This window comes from Watersipora subatra, chromosome 4 (genome assembly GCF_963576615.1).
Source record: "Watersipora subatra chromosome 4, tzWatSuba1.1, whole genome shotgun sequence".
In the NCBI taxonomy this organism is placed as follows: Eukaryota; Metazoa; Bryozoa; class Gymnolaemata; order Cheilostomatida; family Watersiporidae; genus Watersipora; species Watersipora subatra.
In genome coordinates this window covers 57142734-57163765 of record NC_088711.1, presented here as the reverse complement: position 1 = coordinate 57163765, position 21032 = coordinate 57142734, and the positions used below count along the sequence as shown (strand labels likewise).

Genomic DNA, 21032 nt, shown 5'->3' with positions numbered 1-21032 from the left:
CTACTGGTTGTGAAAATATCATTTCATAATTGTTTAAGTAATTTTCCAAACATTCACTTATTCGGACAACATGTTTACCAGGATCACACTTATACGCATTATATTTTTAGCATTAGAATAATGTGATTAGAACTTTCAGCCTGCAAAGAATTTTATTACAAATAAATTACTTGCGCGCAGAGAAGAACAAACCATTTATCGTATATCCTGAAACATGGACCACAACACACTGTATATAAATAATGCGATTGTTTTATTATAATGACTAATAACTCTGTAACATCAGTCTGCTTCCATATCCTCCACCCCATCACTCTCTGGGTCTGATGCTGGGTCTGTTAACAAGAAATGATGACACTGTTAGAAGTCATGATGAGGGACAATAAGATGAGCAGATATACAGCCTAAATAGACTTGGTGTTGTCGATAAGTGATAGTGTTGTAACCTGGTATTTAAGCCCCGATATATTGTTTCAGATTTGCTACAAGCAATAGTATTATCTCTCCTTAAACTAACAAGCTTAGCTTTTTCATCAAAAGCTGTGAGATTATTTATGATTTTAGCTAATATGAACAGTTTATTTTCTAATAATGTTCTTTAGCTAGTTTGTGAGGATCACTTGAGAGTGTGCAACTTTTCATCATCAAAAGGAACATCCGAATTAACAAATGCTATATGATTCACAACAGCTAGTCATTAATATCTCACCTACTTAAACTGGGGCAAGTTGTACTAGTATTTGGAGCACATCTCCTAACAATTGGCACAATTAAACGAATTGAACGAATAAAGCGAATCTCAACTGACGAACACTCTATTCATTGTAACCATCCATACATCCCAAACCAGATAATAGAACATATATAAGCCCGTTCCCTGTACTGGTAGGCGTCTGACAGACAAGTATAATTGTTAGTGAAAAAAACACTACAAGAAATAAAGAATGTTTCAAATTAAAAGTAAATATACTAGAAAGAAAATCACTTTAATCACTTGAGATCATAATGGTAGTAGCCAGCCTTTCATGATTGCTTAGTATAGTTAACTGTTCATAGTAATAGAAACCACTATCCTTCGGAGAAATGTTTCACTAGACACCGGATGAGCTACTACGACACACAGTTCTCCTTGGACATGTGCTAACTTGCCCCAGAGGCGAAGGCAACAAGTCTTATAAACCTACCTTCTGTTATCGAGCTGAGCTCCTGAAGCAGCTCTGTGACGTGAGCAAGGACATCTTCATCTTCATAATTGTGTTTTTCTGAGACCTAATGTCATGAAAATATTACAGAATGTAAGAACTGTAGTCCCTTACTGCAGTGAGTTATTCTAATGCTCTGTTTTGTTCACTAGAAGGGTTTGAATTATCATTTTGTAAAATGCCGATTCCAACTGGATTAAACAGTAGAAAGTTGATAAAAAAGAAACGTATGAGAAAATAATAGTTATAAGGTCGGCTAAACAATCTTCAAATAGTCAGACGACTCTAAAATTTGAGTGCAAATGATCAGATAATAGGTAACCTGTATCATTACTATTATTATTAATATAGTATCTTACATATTTCCATAATATGAGAATTACTACTTTAACATCCAGATGTAAGAGTTGGCTAATTAACTACTTATACTAGCATTGTCTCACTAGTATTGTTAGGTTACATATTGTTTTATATTTATTGTGTTATTTTCATTATACATCATGTATGTCTGTGTATTAGCAGCGCCGGCGGAAAGTCGCAACTTTGAATTTTTAACTTCTCTCCTCATATATAAAACGAATTTGAATGTGACAAGGTTTATGGTTATAATACATATAAATATTCAACGCCAAAGATTTCTATTTTGATTTACAACAAACAAGTCCTATACTATAAATCATGTGAAATTTGAAGAATTTAAACATACCGAGTATCAGCACAATTTTGATATAAAATTGGGAGATTAAATTACACAAAAACTCTAGAAACTCAATCAAAAATGGATTTAACTACTCATCTACAGAACTCTAAATCTCTATCTTAAAATATCTGACAAAGCTGAGCCTCAAACAGTAAATTGTTGTACAGTTCCCTTCATCAGAAATAATACTTGTAATTTTTACTTCGTCGTAATGGTCATCCCGAAGCAAGTCATTCTCCGTACCATCCATGTTTTTTGTGATCGAGGATTACTTGAAAGATTTAGGATTTAGTTATTGCTTTGATAATGACTGATTTCAAAGCAGCTTTCACCAAAGTTTTTTATTTATTCTTGTATAACCTTTTATGCGTACATGTACAATTTTTAGAGAGTCTAACTTCTTCAGAAAATTTGCATAATTTTGAATACCCGCACTAGTTACACTCCAATTTTGGACTTGAACATGAAAAGTGCAAATAACAAACAGGAACATTTGGTGTTGAATTGAACTAGTGATTCATAAATGGAATCCATATGTAATCTTACTTCTTGGCACCGCTCCAAATAATATTTAGCTGTAAGCTTGTACTCGTCTCCCTGAAGATAGTTAGCCCAGCCTAGCAGATACCAAGCCTGAAATTCCATCCAACAAAAGAATGAAATGGCTAACCCAAATATGTGGCAGCAGGACAGCGTCGAATGAAAGGTAAAAAAAGAAATGGTGTTAGACGGGAGACTGCAGTTACAATCATCTAGTCATTTGGTCACCATCTGGTGATCTCCTGATCATCATCTTATCCTAATCACAGGAAATATGGTAGACATTAAATATCATTGAATTTGGGATATTGTTCAACTTACATCAACTATGGAATCATCTTGGTCCAATAGAAGCTCTAGTACATCTGTAGCATTCTAAAATAGAAACAGGGAGTCCTAATACTACTTCACGGCTTGCCTCAAGTCACAATATTTTAAACACTCTAATTAAAAAGTAATTTAGAGTAAGTATACAATATATATAAATAATATATTAACCATAACAATATTTTGGACACTATAATTAAAAGTAATTTACAGTAAATATATACAGTCACACATGGATAACTCGAACTTCAGGGACCGAGTGAAGGTGTTCGAATTATCAGAGCGTTCAGTTATCAGAGCACTGTCACAGGTCCATGTATTTACTTATTTATTAGTAGATACATGTATATATACAAACTATAATATAAATCAAAAGCACAAATGGCTTGTTTCAAATTAAATGCTTCTAATGTAAAGTTTAAAACAATTTTATCAAAAAGTATAGAGATTTTTCTATCCCTTGAGATTGGTTTGTTGTTTGAGGTGATGTTATTGCCATGACGTTTTTTAGATTGACATTGGCAAAACTTGATCGTTGTTGGAATGCTCAAAAGAAAAGACATCTTTTTCTTTTGAGCGTTTTACCCACGATCAATTTTGCCGAGTTTTCTTGAAGTTTATGCAAAGATTACCTCACTTTACCTTGCTTCCGAAGGGCGATCGCTAAGCGGATGTTTGTTAAAAATCAAATTTCACCGAACCTTTACTGTAGAAAGGTCGTTGACAAAAATATTTTGCCGATGGTGGTAATAAAGACGCTTATGAATTACGAAAAGTTGAGGTTTACCTCTATGGCTTGAAATAAAGTGATTTTCTAAAGGTATAACCGTTTCGGTAGCCATTGGGCAAAGAACTGTTCAAGTTAACAGAGTTGAGTTCGAGTTATCTATAGCAATTTATCATTACGTGGGAACGAACCAAAGAAACCGTTCGAGTTAACCATGTGTTCGAGCTATCCGTGGGCGAGTTATCCATGTTTGACTGTATGTTGATAATATATTAACCATAATATTGTGATCCGATTCATGTTGGTGCATATTATCGTTATGCTACATCGTTTAGGGTTGTATTAGAACAGACTTTTACAATTCAAGAAGATTGCTTTCTAAAGCCTGTGTACATGTATCTTGTTTCATCGGCTTTTGTTTTAATGTCAGCTATATAATCCCGATTGTGGGTCTTACAAAGTGTGGCAGCAGCTCAATAAGCACAAGGCCGAGAAGAGCCAACTTGGAGAGACTGCTGAGAGAACTCAAAGAGATCAGCCCGACCCCTCCAAGATGACCCGAACCACGAAGAGATCCAGCTGGCCATCGGTTCGACTGGAAGTATAACCTTCTCTAAGGCCGCAGAGTCGGCCTCTTAACAAAGGGCGGAGCTTATCATCTAAGAAGTGTATATAAGAAGCGCTGATGAGCTAAGACAGCGAACCACCTGGCAGTTTCGTACCACAGTTGCTTGTTGCATACTTTTATCTGTATATTCCTATATATATATACAAATGCATATCTATATATATATATATATATATATATATATATATACAGTCAAACATGGATAACTCGTCCACGGATAGCTCGAACACATGGTTAATTCGAACATTTCCTTTGGTCCGTTCCCACGTAATGATAAATTGCTATAGATAACTCGAACTCAACACTGTTAATTCGAACTGTTTTTTTGCCCAACAGCTACCGAAACGGTTGTTTTCGCTTTAGAAAATCACTTTATTCAAAGCCATAGAGGTAAACTTCATCTTTTCGTAATTCATAAGCGTCGTTATTACCACCATCGGCAAAATATTTTTGTCAACGACTTTTCTAAAAGTTTGGTGAAATTTGATTTATACTGCGATACGATGAATAGCACGGGCTAGCCGGGTCACGCTCGCAAGAATTTTCGCCACGCACATACAAAACAAAAATCGCATGTTGTTTTGTATGTGCGTGGCGAAAATCCTTGAGTGCGTGACTCGGCTAGCCCGTGATGAATAGTTTTCCGACGTTGATTCCGTGTTGAATCAACGTCGGAATGTTGAATGTTTAAAACGTCTTAAAAAATGTTGTAATTAAACGTATACGTTGTCTGAGCTACAAAAAACTATTCATCGTTTGACCTAAACACAGAATACGTGTGTACATTCAATAAGTATCTATTAAAAAAGCGTGAGTGATATAGAATGTACCGTAAAACCTCGTAAAACTTCTAATTGAACTGCCTCGGAGTGTTGCTCTTAACGAATCCCAGGTAAAGTAAGGTAATCTGCATAAACTTCAAGAAAAAACGGCAAAATTGATCGTGGGTAAAACCCCAAAAGAAAAAAATGTCTTTTCTTTTGAGCATTTCAACAACGATCAAGTTTTGCCAATGTCAATCTGAAAAACGTCCTGGCAATAACATCACCTCAAACAACAAACCAATCTCAAGTGATAGAAAAATCTCTATACTTTTTCATGAAAACGTTTTAAACTTTACATTAGAAGCATTTAATTTGAAACAAGCCATTTGTGCTTTTGATTTATATTATAGTTTGTATATGTACATGTATCTACTAATAAATAAGTAAATATATGGACTTGTGACAGTGCTCTGATAACTTGAATGCTCTGATAATTCGAACACTTTTGCTCGGTCCCTTGAAGTTCGAGTTATCCATGTTTGACTGTATATATTTCTCAAAGTATGTTTGTCGTCTGTCTGCATTCCGGCTATAGATATAGCTTTAGCGCACGCTAATTATTTTACCGATGCGGCCATGCGTTACGACACCTCTGTTAAGAAATATTTTTCGTAAGGTTCAATTAATATATCTGGGGTCAAGGACAATTTTTCCCGCGCGAACAATTGCATTGTCTTCAAGGGAAGAGCCTCCGTAAAGTAGGAGTGTCTCCGTATTCAAAGCTTTGATAGATGGCTTCTGGTGGAACAGTAACCTTTTTTATACACACAAACTTTTATGCACGACGTTTTTTTATTAATCCAACATATTCAGGATTTTTTTTTGTTTTCTCAATTCATATTAATTGTATCCTTCCCAAATCATCTTTTATTGTAATCGTAGCAAAAAAGACTTTATTTAGCTATTACTTTCTAAGCATTTCACATTTAAACACTTTTATAGTTTATTTGGTTTCTTAATTTATTTGACCTGCACAGGATATTTGTCTCATGACATGTAGTTTGAAAGTTAGAATGGTAACTCTTGTTATATGTTAAATAAAAATAAATTTTCTGCGCAAAAACTTTCATTACCTGGGCAACGCCGGGCATTCACATAGTATATATAAATATATATATTCATTTAAATATATACCTTATTTGTATATATAAATATGAACGTGTACAATCGTGTACATAGATTGTTGTCTTGAAAGCGGTGTAGCAATTTGTGAAGTCTACACACGCGTCGCGGAATCACATTCACCACTACACACTTCTAGGCAACACCGAGCTTAATATTGGTGACTAATAAAACCTACACTGTACTCAGCAACCTCTATAAGGGTTTTGGCAGCCTTTAGCTGTGCATCAGGAGAGATCGGCACACAATCAACTGGGTCGCTCACCGCCTGACCCTCTGCGTCATCTGATAACAATGATTGAGCTGAGGCTAGCCATAGAGATATGCTTTTTAGTATTTGAACTTTTGCTTCCTAAAAAAGCAGATACATGAAAAACATAAAAATCATAAGCGTAAACAATCATTTAATGCTTTGTACTGCTATTTAAAAATCCTACAAATTGTAGGCTTTTGTAGCTTACTAATATTCTAATTAAAAATGCATCTTACTTTCCTGAGCAGAAAAGTAGAAACGTGCTTCTTACTTTTTATAATAATCTAAATTTTAATAAAAATTCCTTATAAACGATTTACTCAAGATGTAATAGATTTTGTTTTATTAACTCCTTCAAAACAACTGTATTCTGATTGCAACCAGTATCATCAAATTTGGTATTCAAAAAAACATAGCAATATTCAAATAGCTTCCAGTAAATGGTAAAGGTATGGCCACACAAAGAATTATTCGTTAATCTGACCGAGTTCACGAAATTCACCGATTTATTTATATCACTGAATTATTTGAGCTGTGCATGCACACCGAATTCGTCGACGAAAGGCTTTCAATTGGCTAAACAATTTTTATTTTAGCGAACACGATTCTAGCAGCTTTCGCAGTTGGTATAGTCCAAGACACATACCACGACACACAACATAAGTACGAGTACAATTCAACATAAGTTCTCAACATTCAACATAACTTAATGTTGAATGTACATAAAGTACATTGAATGTACGGCCACATGTCACAAATTATTCATTCATTTTGTGATTACGGTCAGATTTAACAAACAATTCGTTACGTGTGGCCGTACCTTTACACGTTGTCACATTATTAGCTAAAGAAATAGCATCGATGTTGACTCGAAAAAAATCCTTGGACATTTTCTTTAAACTACATGTAAGCTATCATATTCAAGTTGTTTTCAACTCTGAGAAAAATTATACTCAAAACAGAACAATGAGCATAGGAACTACAGTGTGCGTGTCCTTCATACAGCTTGTGTATGAAGGACACGTACATCAAGGACATGTTAGCATCTTAAGTTTAACATTGACAGATAAACCTAGTAGTAATTAAACCTTTACAAAACGATCTTACATGGCTAATGTTATACAGAAAATTAGTTTCCAGATCAGATTTGATATAAGTGTGCTTACCTAAATTTGACTTTAGCTGTATATGAGAATAGTGAGACAAATCCAAATTTCAAGTGAAGTCACGTTGAGCATTGAGGATTAAGCGCAAATATTTTAAAGATCTCTATATTTCATGTAGTTAGCTGTAGCAGATCGTCTGTAGGCAAATAAATGTAGTGTTCAGAGCTAGCCATCGAAGCTGATCTATTTCTCACCTCTATCTCTCCTTTGACCAGATGATAGTCCGCTAGCACCTGATATCCTTCAGGATTTGTCTCATCGTGTTCTATGGCTTTTTTAATATTTGCAACACAAACATCTTCTGCATCCGACTCATCACTGTAACAGTGAACAAACATACTTCGAACTGAAAAAAATGCTATGGGTAAATTTCTGTAGGTATGGGAGCAAAAAATGAAGGCCTGCAAAATGCGATGTAAGATTGCTTACACTGATAACAGACAAAACATGTGTAAAGGCTTTGCTACACAGCGATGAAATGTGTGTTTTGTGTAGCCAACGCATTGGTGACTCGTCAACAACTTATTATCGATGCGTTGTTTCAGGATGAACACTGATCTACATTGACAGAGATAAAGCCATTGCATCTGTGATTGACTAATTTATTACAATGATCTCAACTCAATTCTACTCATTTTCAACACGTATTAGTTGCATCCAAGATTGGCCTTAAAATAATGATGAACACAGAGCTTCATACAAACATCAATTTATGATAGACAAGGATATTCTGTCTTGTGTCAGTCGTACAAACAAAAAACTACAGTGGAGTCTGCATAATTCAAACTCGGAGGGACCAAGTCAATTAGTTTGAATAAACCAGAGTTTGAACTATAAGAACTGTGCTATGTATAGTAATTTACATTAGATAAATAACGTGCTACTGATGGTCTGTTAAAACCTGTGAGTTCTCAGTGCATCCTATACTTGTTCATGTAAAAATGAATATTATGTTTTTAATCCAAGTGTTAGTGATTTACTCAAGAATAGAAACACTATTCAGGTATCACTAATAAAGTAGGTATGTATTTTATTGATCATATATGTTTATTTCAATGTACAGTACATGTACAAAAGATTTACAGACACAGACTTATTAAACGGAAGAGTTTGTGAATTGTTTTCTCATAGTTTGTTTCGGAACTTAACGCTGTACGTTATTTTCAACTTCGGTTATCTGCTGATATTGCTCAAGTCAAGAAAAATCTTGACTAGCAGAAATAATCTTATCTTTGTTCTTAATTTACGTTGATACAGTAGATTTAGAAAGTTTTTTTCCTTTTGCTATCTCACTTGGTTTTACTCCTCATTGAATTTCATCAATAATATCCATCTTATTCTGGTAAGTTTTCGTTTTGTAATTGTTTTAATTTTGAAGACAAGTTTGCAAAAGTAGAAAAAGCTCTGAATAAAGCTTGAAACTGTGATGTGACTGTGATGTGACTGTGATGTGACTGTGATGTGACTGTGATGTGACTGTGATGTGACTGTGATGTGACTGTGATGTGACTGTGATGTGACTGTGAAACTGTGATGTGACTGTGATGTGAAACTGTGATTGTGTGATTAGCCTTTGATTGTTCACTTCTGTATCCAAAATAAATGTTCACAATTGCTGAACTTTGATGCATAGTCATAGCATATAATCTTTTTCCGCGAGTCTTTTTCAAATTTATTCAAGTTGACAGAATAGAGACAATTTTACCAGTGGCGCAACTTGCTCTATCAAGGTCGTGTGTTAGCTGCCAATCTGGAGCTTTACCTATTAAATCGACGCATCAATCACGATCACCAAGGAATATATGTCACAACAGTTGCACTTGATTCTATGATTACGACTAATATGAATCTACTCAGCTCTGTTCATTTTCACACTTACTATCTTTTAGTTTGAATTAGCCAAAGTTGATTTGAATTAGCCAAAGTTGATTTGAATTACCCTAGGACACTTATATTTCGCTAGTATTTAGTTTCGTGAGTAGCTCAGAGTAAAATTTCGAAGCAACTTAATTTCGCAGCTCTGATGAGTGCGAAAATATAGTGATGTGAAAATAAATGCAGTGGAATAAACATAATTAGATTTCTCAGGTTCAGTTCACCGATAAAAAAAAATTCAATTTGCGACTAGTTTGTAATTGTGAACCGCAGGTAGAATGGTGTGGGCAAGGTCGATAATGCAATTTGATCGCTTGCTGCCATTTGTTTCTTGGACTATCAACAGGCCCGTTTTCACTGGGGCAGCTGGCCAGCTGAGCCACCCCAACTTTTTGGGAATTTTTTACGGTAAGTACAGTCTAACTCGGATAACTCGCCCTCAGATAAAATGTAACATTTCATCTCAAACACAAGGTCAACTCAGACGGATTTGTTTGGTCAGTTCCAACGCAATGATAAATTCCATCAGATAACTCGACCTCAACATCATTTATTCGAAAAGTTATTTGCCCAACGGCCATGGACGCGGTTTTTATCGCTGTAGAATATCACTTCATTCCAAGCCATAAAGACAAACATCAACTTCTAGTAGTTCTTAGGCAGCATTATTATCATCATCAGAGGCAAAATATTTTTGTTAACGACTTTTATAAAGGTTTGCAGAAGATTAAGTTTTATCAAACACTCGCTTGGCCATGTCCCATCGAAAGCGTAAAAGCCTCCGAATGAACTTAAAATAAAATCCGCAAAATTGATCTTTGTTAAAACGCTCAAAAGAAAAAAATGTCTTTTTTCTGAGCGTTTTACTGCGGTCATGTTTTGCCTATTTTAATTTAAAAACGTCTCGTCAGTCACATCACTTAAAACAAAACAAATCTCAAAAAATTACAAGTTATTGAAGAGGTGTCAGTGGTGAATCCAAACCTTTCCAGAGCCATGCTGCTTGTGTAGTACTGCGAGTGTCAGTGTGTCTTATTTTCTTTCAACACACGGTGCTCACTGCATTGATTGATGGCCCCAGCAAACGATAACGCTACTAATGCATGTGCATTGACATCAAATTCCTATCATTATAAATCATTCTTAATGGGAAAATAATCATAATTAATTGCAAAATAATAACGTAATAAATTTTGACAGTCAAATTATTTTGTTGGTTTATATTTTAACGATGCTATAGTGGTCGTTAAAAACGTTAAAATAAATGTCGTTATAAAATTCCATTCTACAGTATCAATGAACAAAGCTATTTAGTTTCGCTTTTTTGCTCGTTTGTTATGATAGTTTAGTTTCGCACATGAAACTTTGGCGAGAGGATGACACCGCGAAAACGCGAAAGTTAGATGCCGCGAATACATACAGTGGTGTGTATAAACTTGGAATCACCAGTTAAATCTTCAAATATGTATGTTTATATGCTGTTGTCTAAGAAATTCTTTGGAGTTAAGTGCCTCAACCCCATCAATATATATATCATTTGAAAGGGAAAATTCTGAAGAACAAGATGATGCCAAATATTCGAAAATATTCTCAGATTTTTATCGCTGGGGTGGATCTACCGAAAGGCAGACTTATTGCAGGCTATGAATGTTGTTAGTGAAAATTGATAAAATAGGATACAAACAAACTCTTTTATACAAATTGGTGGCCCTGAAAAGGGCCGTTGGGTTATTGTTGGTCTTCAGAAGGACTGGTAAGGTGTCTTGAGCTGAGCATTAGTATTTTATTGGCCAGTCCTTGTTCTTGATCACCATCTGACACCGTCGAGGCATGTTGTTTACCAACTTTCTGAGCTCTTCAGGAGTGATGATGTGATACCAAGCATGAATAATCTTCTCTATGAGCTCCCGTTTTGTCTTTGGTTTATCTTTGCTGACTATCACACCAATACGCTGCCAAAGATTTTCAATGGGATTCAGGTCAGGGCTTTGTGCTGGCCAGTCTATTACCCTCACATTACTTCTGGTCATCCACTCCTTGACTCTCTTGGCACGGTGGCAGGGTGCATTGTCATCCTGGTAGTACCAGGGTTGGTCGTTGCTGGTGAACAGGCTCCGAGCACTTGGAAGCATGACATCTTCCATGGTCTTGATGTATTTGTCTCCATTCATCATGCCTTCACAAATGGAGAGTCTTCCCACACCAAAAGCTGTCATGCAACCCCATACCATGACTCCAGTAGGGTGCTTGATGGTTGGTAGCGTACAAGCCGGGCTGTACTCCTCTCCAGGTCGTCTCCTCACATAACAATTTCCAGAGTGGTTTTGGATGGTAAATGTTGACTCATCACTGAACAAGACCCTTTGCCATTGGGCTGTTGTCCAGAACCGTTTATCTTTAGCCCACTCTAGACGACGCTTTCGCTGTTTCTCAGAAACTAAGGGCTTGCGCCTTGCCTTGCAGCCTTTCAAACCATTTGCAAGCAGTCTTCTTCGCACTGTACTGGGGTGAATCTCAATATCTCTGTTGTCCTTGATCTCCTTACAAAGTTGAGTACTGTTCAGATGTCTGTCAGCGAGGGATCTTCGTACCAGGTACCGATCTTCACGAATAGTCGTCTTCCTGGGTCGTCCAGCAGAGTAGGTGGGTTTAAGACTGCCATTGGAGGTCCAAGTCTTGATTGCTGTGTAGACTGCCTTCTGAGAACAACCAACTTTCGCAGCTATCTGTCTTTGGGTCTTTTGCTGTTTGTGAAGGTGCAGAATGATGGCTCTTCTCTCTGTAGATAACACTTTAGGCATGGTAAAGTTCAAAGTCAAACTGAGTTCAAAGTTAAACTGAGAATGAATAAGACTTCAAGTGTCCTGCTTTAAATATGCAACAGTCAGCAAATTGCATAACTGAAATGCCATCATGATGGGATTTAGGATATTTCACTTTCTTTGAAATTTGACAAGCAGTAAACTTTCTCAGCTGGGAAGGTTTGTGCTAACCTGTTATAACCAGATTACGTACAAGACCAGATAAAATTACTAATCTGTTTAATAGGATTAATATAAATCACTCAGAAATGATTGTGTTAAATCAATCAATGCATTGTTTGAAAGCACATCTTCTGCTGATCAGATTGATGTATAATATCTGGCATGGCATCATAATTGGCGGGAAAATAGAAAGCAAATGGAAGATCCATTCGATATAGAGTGAACAAAACAATGTGATTCCAAGTTTATGCACACCACTGTAAGTGTCCTAGGGTAGTCAGACTATTTACACTGGTAAGTGATATAGCGGGACTGGGACTTAGAAAATGTTTGAATTGAGCAGAAACTCGAATTATCCAAGTCCGAATTATTCACACTCCAATGCATATATAAACTAGCAAATCATATATTGGAACTGTTTATGAAATGGTGTAGATAATTTTTTTGAGAATTAAATGTATTAAAATCCTCTTTTCCCTATAGAGTAATTTATGGGATGATCTTAGAGTATTTTGGTACTGGACTGTGGCCATTGTCAACATGTAGCGGTTTTTTGACCAAGTATAGCAATGCAAATAACTCAACAAATACTATGATGATACTGGAAAAATAATGATATCCCGCAAAAACGTCATGGCCTTCACATAACATAGACCAATTCTCATAGACCAATCTATCAGTCAACGCCACACATCAGTTAGCAGTGTCAGTGTGTGTAGCCACAACCAATATCTACACTACTCGTAAGCGAGTAGCCAGGCATTAAGTGCACCTCACCACAGATCTGTCATGTAGAGTTCAGCTATTGACAGGTATGCTGAAGACACATCCTTGTAGGTGGCCTCCACTGACAATGGGGACTCATTACTAGCTCCTTCTATGGGTTTGTTTTCCTGTACAGATATAGATGAAACTTTTATACATACTCATGCTTAAAGATAAACGTACACAAAATCTTCGTAAATTTTATCAGAAAGTATCAGTATTTTTCTATCACTTGTGATTGTTTTTGATGTTTGAGTTGATCTGACTGTCAGGATGTTTCAAGATTAGAATCGACAAAACTTGATCGCAGTTAAAACTCTCACCTCAAGAGGAAGTGCGATTATAATGTCTATAGTTGCAAAGAGACCAATCAAATAGAGACGTATAATGCTGCAGCTTGAATGCAATAGCCAATATCAACTATAGCGATGATAGCCACTAGTGGCGTCATTTGGGTACATATTTTTTGTCTGAGTGTTTTTTAAAGCGATCAAGTTTTATGCTTGAAAATTTTAACCTTAAAATATCCTGGCAGTCAGATCACCTCAAACATCAAAAACAGTAGCAAATGATAGAAAAATACCGATACTTTCTGATAAAATAAATCTTCTAAACTTTTGTGTAAGTTCATCGTTTACCGAGATCCTAAAGAATTGAACACGGTAACTAATGTATTTCATTTCAAGAACACTTTTGTTTTCACGCAAATATATTTTGTCACTGAAGCAATGGCTTTCAAATAAGTTGATGGTAATGGTTTATTGTACCATCCCTTATAGTAAGTTAATGGTATCGGTTCTGCTGTACCATCCTTTAGGGTAAGTTAATGGTAATGTCTAACCTTCAGGGTTGGTGCATGAGAACCTACTTTAAGCATAACTGGAGGATAATAGATTGTGTACCTGAGCCTCAAGGGAGTTGAGCATGACTTGAATCGCTTTCCTGAAACAGTTTACTGAGTCTTGGCCATCCAGGAGCTGACCAAGGTAAAGATACTTGAGATGACCAACATCGGGAACGAGTTCAACTGATCGTCCATAGCACTACATATATACACCATATTACTGAGTTCACTACATATATCTTATATATAAATGTGAAAGTCTGTCCTTTGATATGTCCAGCTATAGCTATTATTAGAATAGCTGTAGCTGGACAACGCTGACGCAATGTCATGGCGTACCGTCATCAGAAGCCTAGCGCTTATTAGCAAGCTTACCGACATTTTCCATTGGCAATGTTCCAGGCTAATAGCAAGTGACGGACAACTCTCATTACTTCTCATTGTTTATAAGCTGATTTTTAATACCCGGGCAGCACAGCAGCTGCTAGTATATACATATATATACACAAACTAGAAATATATATACATGTATATATACATGTATATATATATATATAATATATATACATGTTAGTTATATATACATGCTTTTAGTTATTATATATATAATATATATAGTAACTAAAAACAGGTGCAAAAGCATATAAAAAGATACACTAAAAACCTAAAAGATAATTAGTGGAGTATGAAATATTTGATAAACTATTAAGAAAAAAGTAAACTGTTAGTAATTGCACTACAAATTTGTAGCGCAATTACTACAAGTTTACTTTCTTCTTAATATTTCTTATAAATATATATATACAACATATTACTGAATTCTTTCCAGGTCTTTTTGTAGGTATCCAATCCCTTTATATCGGCTCAATACATTTCCTATTCAAACTCTTTATTTGAAATCCTATTCTGTCCAGCTCCTCACGTATTAACTCACTTGTTTAGCACCTTCCAAATTGCCTACTTCCATCATCACATGCCCTGTAAGCTCTAAAACTTTAATATTGTCATTGTCTATTTCCAATGCCTTCTGACAATATCTCTGAGCCATATCATAATCGTAGACATCAATGCTGTCTTGCGCCTACAAAACGATAACTTAATTTTTAATAAATTCATTTGCTCTCGCCATGGCAAATGGCACAAAGCGATTGCTTGGGTCTCACGATGAATAAAACAATCATTGCATAAAGAGATTTTCTTACTTATGGCTAGAACAGAAAAGAGATGTACACGAACACACACTGAAGATATGACAAATTTACTTTAAAGGTAGCCGAAAGTTATGATTGGAAAATTTTTTAATATTTGACCATTGATAACAAATGACAACAAACTAACTAAATGAATAGCAAATAATATGAGTAATAATAATACTAGAAATTCCCCTGTCATACAGCCCACGACTAAAGTGATAATGGAAAAAAAAGGGTACTGATAGTTGAGAAATGCAATATTAGCAGTCAAATGGCACTGCAATAGGATAACTGCAATGGTAGCTGTAATGTACTGGGTGTTATTATGTACAACAAACAGCAATAACGAAAGGTTAAGATTATATGTTTATCTCTCCCCCGCAATAGAAGAAATGCAATATTAGAAGTAAAATGCACTGATATTATTAGAATAACCAATATTATTAATATAGTAATACAGTAATAATAGAAACTCAATGCACAATTTTGTTCACATTTCAAAATGTATTAGCTAACAATATCAAGAAGCTGTGATATTTATATAGATTTTTAGAAAACCTATTTAGCAAAACTATTTAGAAAAAATAATAACAGTAACATATTGCCCAACATCGGTCACTATATACTTGTAATACTATATACAGTCAAACATGGATAACTCGAACTTCAAGGGACCGAGCGAAAGTGTTCGAATTATCAGAGCGTTCAAGTTATCAGAGCACTGTCACAAGTCCATGTATTTACTTATTTATTAGTAGATACATGTACATATACAAACTATAATACAAATCAAAAACACAAATGGCTTGTTTCAAATTAAATGCTTCTAATGTAAAGTTTAAAACGTTTTTATCAAAAAGTATAGAGATTTTTCTATCACTTGAGATTGGTTCGTTGTTTGAGGTGATGTTATTGCCAGGACATCTTTTAGATTTACATTGGCAAAACTTGATCGTTGTTGAAATGCTCAAAAGAAAAGACATCTTTTTCTTTTGAGCGTTTACCCACGATCAATTTTGCCGATTTTTCTTGAAGTTTATGCAAAGATTACCTCACTTTACCTCGCTTCCGAAGGGCGTTCGCTAAGCGGATGTTTGGTATAAATCAAATTTCACCAAACCTTTAGAAAAGTCGTTGACAAAAATATTTTGCCGATGGTGGTAATAACGACGCTTATGAATTACGAACAGTTGAGGTTTACCTCTATGGCTTGGAATAAAGTGATTTTCTAAAGCGATAACGACCGTTTCGGTAGCCGTTGGGCAAAAACAGTTCGAGTTAACAGTGTTGAGTTCGATTTATCTATAGCAATTTGTCATTACGTGGGAACGGACCAAAGAAACCGTTCGAATTAACCATGTGTTCGAGCTATCCGTGGGCGAGTTATCCATGTTTGTCTGTATCTTGTAAATTCGAATGCTTATTCTTATAATTAAATCTTATAAAATCGAATAATTATTCTTATAATTAAATCTTATAAAATCGAATGATTATTCTTATTAAATATTGTAATAATCTCATAAGAATCGTTAGAAAAAATATCATCGTCATTTCCTTTACTTTCACTGCTTTGGACATCAGTTGGAATACCAGAGTACTCATAAGTGTCGAAAATGTCAGTTACTTTGAAATAGGCAAACAGGAAACAAACTTTTCAGTACTTCTACGTTAATTACAGAAACCTTCGGCAATTACACAATGTGACAGACTGGTGAAATGTGCACGCTTTTTTTCGTGAAATGCGCATGACTTAATAGTTCTACTCTCTGTCGCACCGCCTTATCGGCGTTTCATTTGCCGGTCTTAATTTTGATTAAAATAGGCTTGGCAAGTTTTTATTTCGATTTAAGGCCGAATTAATCTGTCTATTTATGTATAATCCGATGGGTTAGTTTTAAGATATTGCGGTAACCTTTCAAAAACTTGGTAACATATTTAATTAGGTTTATATGTGTTTGGTATCATTAACAGTGCTTAGTTTGTTCTCTCATTTAGCTTCAGTTAGTTAGACTAGTCTGCATTGTTAGTATGGTAGAGAAAGCAACATAGGTCGGTTACCATCCCCTTCACCATCAGTGACTTTTCCGGGAGTTGAACCCAACCTGCTGTACAAAGGTCAGGCGTTTTATACGACTTGGCCTTCGCTGCTCTGAACAGCACTTAATAAGGTTAAATATATAATATACATATGTTTTGAACTAAAAACACACTCCAATAACTGACTCCAAAACAAACTATTGGTCAGGAAAATCTATATGATCATAGAGCAAGTTACTTTTGTCACATACGTAATTACATAAAATTTTATTTTGCTGTTAAGAGATCATCAAAGATTAGATATGGTAAGATTATAAGATGACTAAAAGCCTCCTTCGCAATTTTAGGTGAGTGGCCTCACATTCACAACAATGATTTACAAATAATGTCAAAAAATAAAAAAGGGGTCAAAGGGAGTCTTACTATCCTAAAGAGCATTTCTAAAAAGATTAAGCTATGTTATCATCTGTAAATTGAGAATCGGTTAGCTAGGACAGACAGTGAAACCAGTTAAGATGTCCACACTTTTCCTCAAGAATGAAGGTAATGCTAGCCTTCACCACTGTTCATTTCCAAAGCTAGTTAACTAGTCCACAAATGTCCAGCTAAATACTAAAAAACAAACGAGGTTGAATGAGCTTTCCTATGAATGTTTTAAGTTTCCAGTCATATTTTAACTTCATGGCAGATAGAGCAAAGAGGGAAAAAAGAAGTATGACTGCCAAAGAGAATATTTGTTTGCTGGAGCAGCCTAGTTTATTTATTAAGCAACAGTAAACTCTATAGTTTGATAAACGGCCTTACCTTTTTAAGGACATCTTCTACTGTGAACTTTGAGTCACCCTTTACATTATTACCATCTGTGCTTTTGGTACCTGCACACCAAAGTAAAAAAAAGTATCACAGCTTGAATCAACTAGACTAAATACATACCGTAAAACCTCTAATTGAACGCCACCTCCAATTCACCACCACCATGAGAGAAGGGTTGAAAAATAGACCGCCATTCTCCAATTGAACGCCACTTCCAATTGACTGCCACTTTGACATTATTTGATCTTTCCAAACCCATATTATCAACTGATCAGTAGAAAAGTGTACACAAAATCGTATTAATAATGAATCGTTTATATCAATAACAGTTAATTTAATGAACTTAATTCTCTCATTGTCCAACTCAAAAGCTTTCAATTTTTTTCGTTAAAACTTTGAAAGCAACACCAATAATAAATAATAAATAACGGTCTCAGGCTAGTTGTAGCTCTCTGTTTAACGCGGTCTTTCTACTTCGAATTAGCCTACATATATATGAAAAAACAGCTTAAATTTACGATGGTAGATGGAAATTGGAAAGGAACGCCATAGCAATAACTACTATCTCAGGCTAATAGTAGGTGCTTGTTTAACGCGGTCTTAATACTTCCAGGGACATGCATATAAAAACCGGTTCGCAAGTTCTGGACCAAAGGTTACGTTTATTGTGAGCAAAACTTTTACGCGTTGCATTAGTGCTAAATGCAGCACGTGAAAGTTTTGCTCCACAGAAAAATTGTTTGGATGCTAATATCGACTGGTTCAGCAGTGCAGAAGAAGAATTGAAGCCATGGCGTTCAATTAGACGTAATTATGGAACAGGTGCAAGTTGGTGGAGAAAGCATTTCTCACATATTCCAGCATTCTCATCGTTGCTGAAGTAAATGCTACTCACCTTGGTTTTTTTTAGCAGTTTTCGTTAATTGGTGCTCTTTTGACTTGCTCTTACGAGGCATTGATGTTTACCAAATGAAAACAATTCACTATCGCTCTCTGTAAGACAAATACAGTACTTTCAATTAGCTGCTACAGCGTGTAACATTACAACAATATTTTAGCCATAGACATTCTCACAAGCACAAACATGCCATTATCTTTTTACTGCAGGAACCAAATTTTGAGAAAGCTTGAAACCCTTTGATTTGACAGGATATATAGGCCTATATACTTTTAGCATCAAGTCTGCCCAATATTGATCAGTAGCATTAGTCATGGTCATCAGCATAAGAAAAACGCCTTCTGTATAGTGTTATATATATATAACTTTCGCGACATTATAGTTTGTTGTAATAGATCGTTAGATGTATCAACAAAATGGAAAGTGGGATAGCTGCGCAATTGTTCATAAAAACAAAAGCAATGGATTGGTGCAGGTGTTACAGTGTCGGTCTACCAATCTAAATATCACGAGTTGGAGTACCGTCAGAAGTTATCTTTTATCCTAACCTTGACCCCTACGTACAGGATAGACGACGACCAGGTAGATCCGCTTTTTAAAGTAAAACTATGTTGTTGTTTTGCCTTATTGTAGATGTACAAAATATTTGTTAATAGTTTTACTTTGCAGAATAGACTTCGCTGCTTAGAAAAAATACGCAAATCATTGTAAATGAACGTTGAAAATGTGCAGTCCCCATCCACTTGTTGTAAAATTACCGCAATCATGGTTTGTGAAAAACCAGTGAGATTGATCATAAAAAAGAGAAAAGTCGTCGATGCAAATATTCAATATATTGTATCAAATGCTACAAATTGTGGAAACAAGCGATGGTTTAATACTTTTAAGAATGCAAGTTAATGATGCAATTAACACAAAAATTTACTTTTTGGATGTTGCTAATTTTCGTCATTTATCTTTGAACAACAATACTCTCTAGCAAACACTAATTGTCAGTAAAGTGATTATTATAAAGCGTGCATTTAAAACCCTAGTGTTTCACAAAGGCTTATAAAAAGGTTTATAATGTGAAAACTCAAATGTCCCTTTGATTGAAATTTCACCTTTAGTGTATTTTCTTTTTTGCTGTTTACTTCTTAATCTTAATGTAAATTATAGTATGCTGTTGGTGAAAATAAAACTTGAAAAAGTTTTAACAGCCAACCACAGTAGACTAGAATTTAGATGCTAAAGGATGTTAATAACAACATGATAGTAGTTTTCAAGTAATGTCTTTCAACAAATATGCCAGCTCAATAAGCTTGTTACAACAGACAGTAGCTTAATATCAGTGTTGCATTTAAAACATAAAATTAGCTGTTGCAGTTAAAACACCTAAAAATGGGCGCTTGGCCACTTTAAAAAAATGATGAAAGATTTTCATGTGGATATTTTCATATCATAGACGTTGGAGGGCAAAGTGCAAAAAGTGCAAGTGCGTTATTTCTCATATGCATTCATGGCTAAATATATATTTGATAAGTATCACTTTCTATTCAGCTCAGTTTTTCACTAAACTATCGTACAAACACGCCTAAATCGTTTAAAAAAGTTACGTTCTGGAACTTGGGTTGCAAACCAATGTACAAACTCAAGAAACTAGGGGGAGATGCAACCACACCAGAATAATCAAGTGAAGCGTATTTGATACTTAATAACATTAGATGATTTTTAATAAAACTACGTACTTTGAATGACTGCCTCCCTTTCTACGAATATCCGAAGAAAAAAGGTCTTTCATTTAATAACCGCAATTGTAGGGTAAAACTTTAACTTACGCTGTTGTATGAATTTTACATTCTACAACTAGGTAGAGACTTGGACTAAATGAATTTGCGATTGTGCTAATAAAAATGTGTAGCTTAGGACAAAAACTTGCGATTGCTACCGTATTACATGCATTTGGCTAATGCTTTAGTTCGCCTGGAATGGATGGCTTATACATGTACATATAATGTTGTACATATAATGTACATATCTTTCGCCGTGGGTTTATAACACGTTTTAGGCATGAGCTTCCGCAAAACCAGAAAGTTCAACGATAGGCTGCCGCACTTTCGGAGGAAAAGGAATAAATATTAAAGATCAAAGGCTA

At 35.3% G+C, this 21032-nt stretch overlaps 1 protein-coding gene across 3 annotated transcripts; it reads right to left on the bottom strand.

Annotated features, from left to right (window-relative positions):
- Positions 1 to 133: 133 nt before the first annotated feature.
- Positions 134 to 20921, bottom strand: LOC137395224 (uncharacterized). Of its 3 annotated transcripts, none has more exons than XM_068082069.1 (12): positions 20626 to 20921; positions 18896 to 18993; positions 17992 to 18062; positions 14892 to 15038; positions 14016 to 14156; positions 13126 to 13241; positions 7684 to 7807; positions 6249 to 6422; positions 2764 to 2817; positions 2449 to 2535; positions 1185 to 1269; positions 134 to 335 (listed from the first exon to the last, which is right to left on the bottom strand). In XM_068082069.1, the coding sequence occupies exons 2-12, from the start codon at positions 18954 to 18956 to the stop codon at positions 283 to 285; spliced, it is 1113 nt and encodes a 370-aa protein (XP_067938170.1). In that variant the 5' UTR covers positions 18957 to 18993; positions 20626 to 20921; the 3' UTR covers positions 134 to 282. The 3 variants fall into 3 exon arrangements, with proteins under 3 accessions (XP_067938170.1, XP_067938169.1, XP_067938171.1); XM_068082068.1 differs by having other exon boundaries at positions 20716 to 20921; XM_068082070.1 differs by having other exon boundaries at positions 18896 to 18989; positions 20834 to 20880.
- Positions 20922 to 21032: the final 111 nt, after the last annotated feature.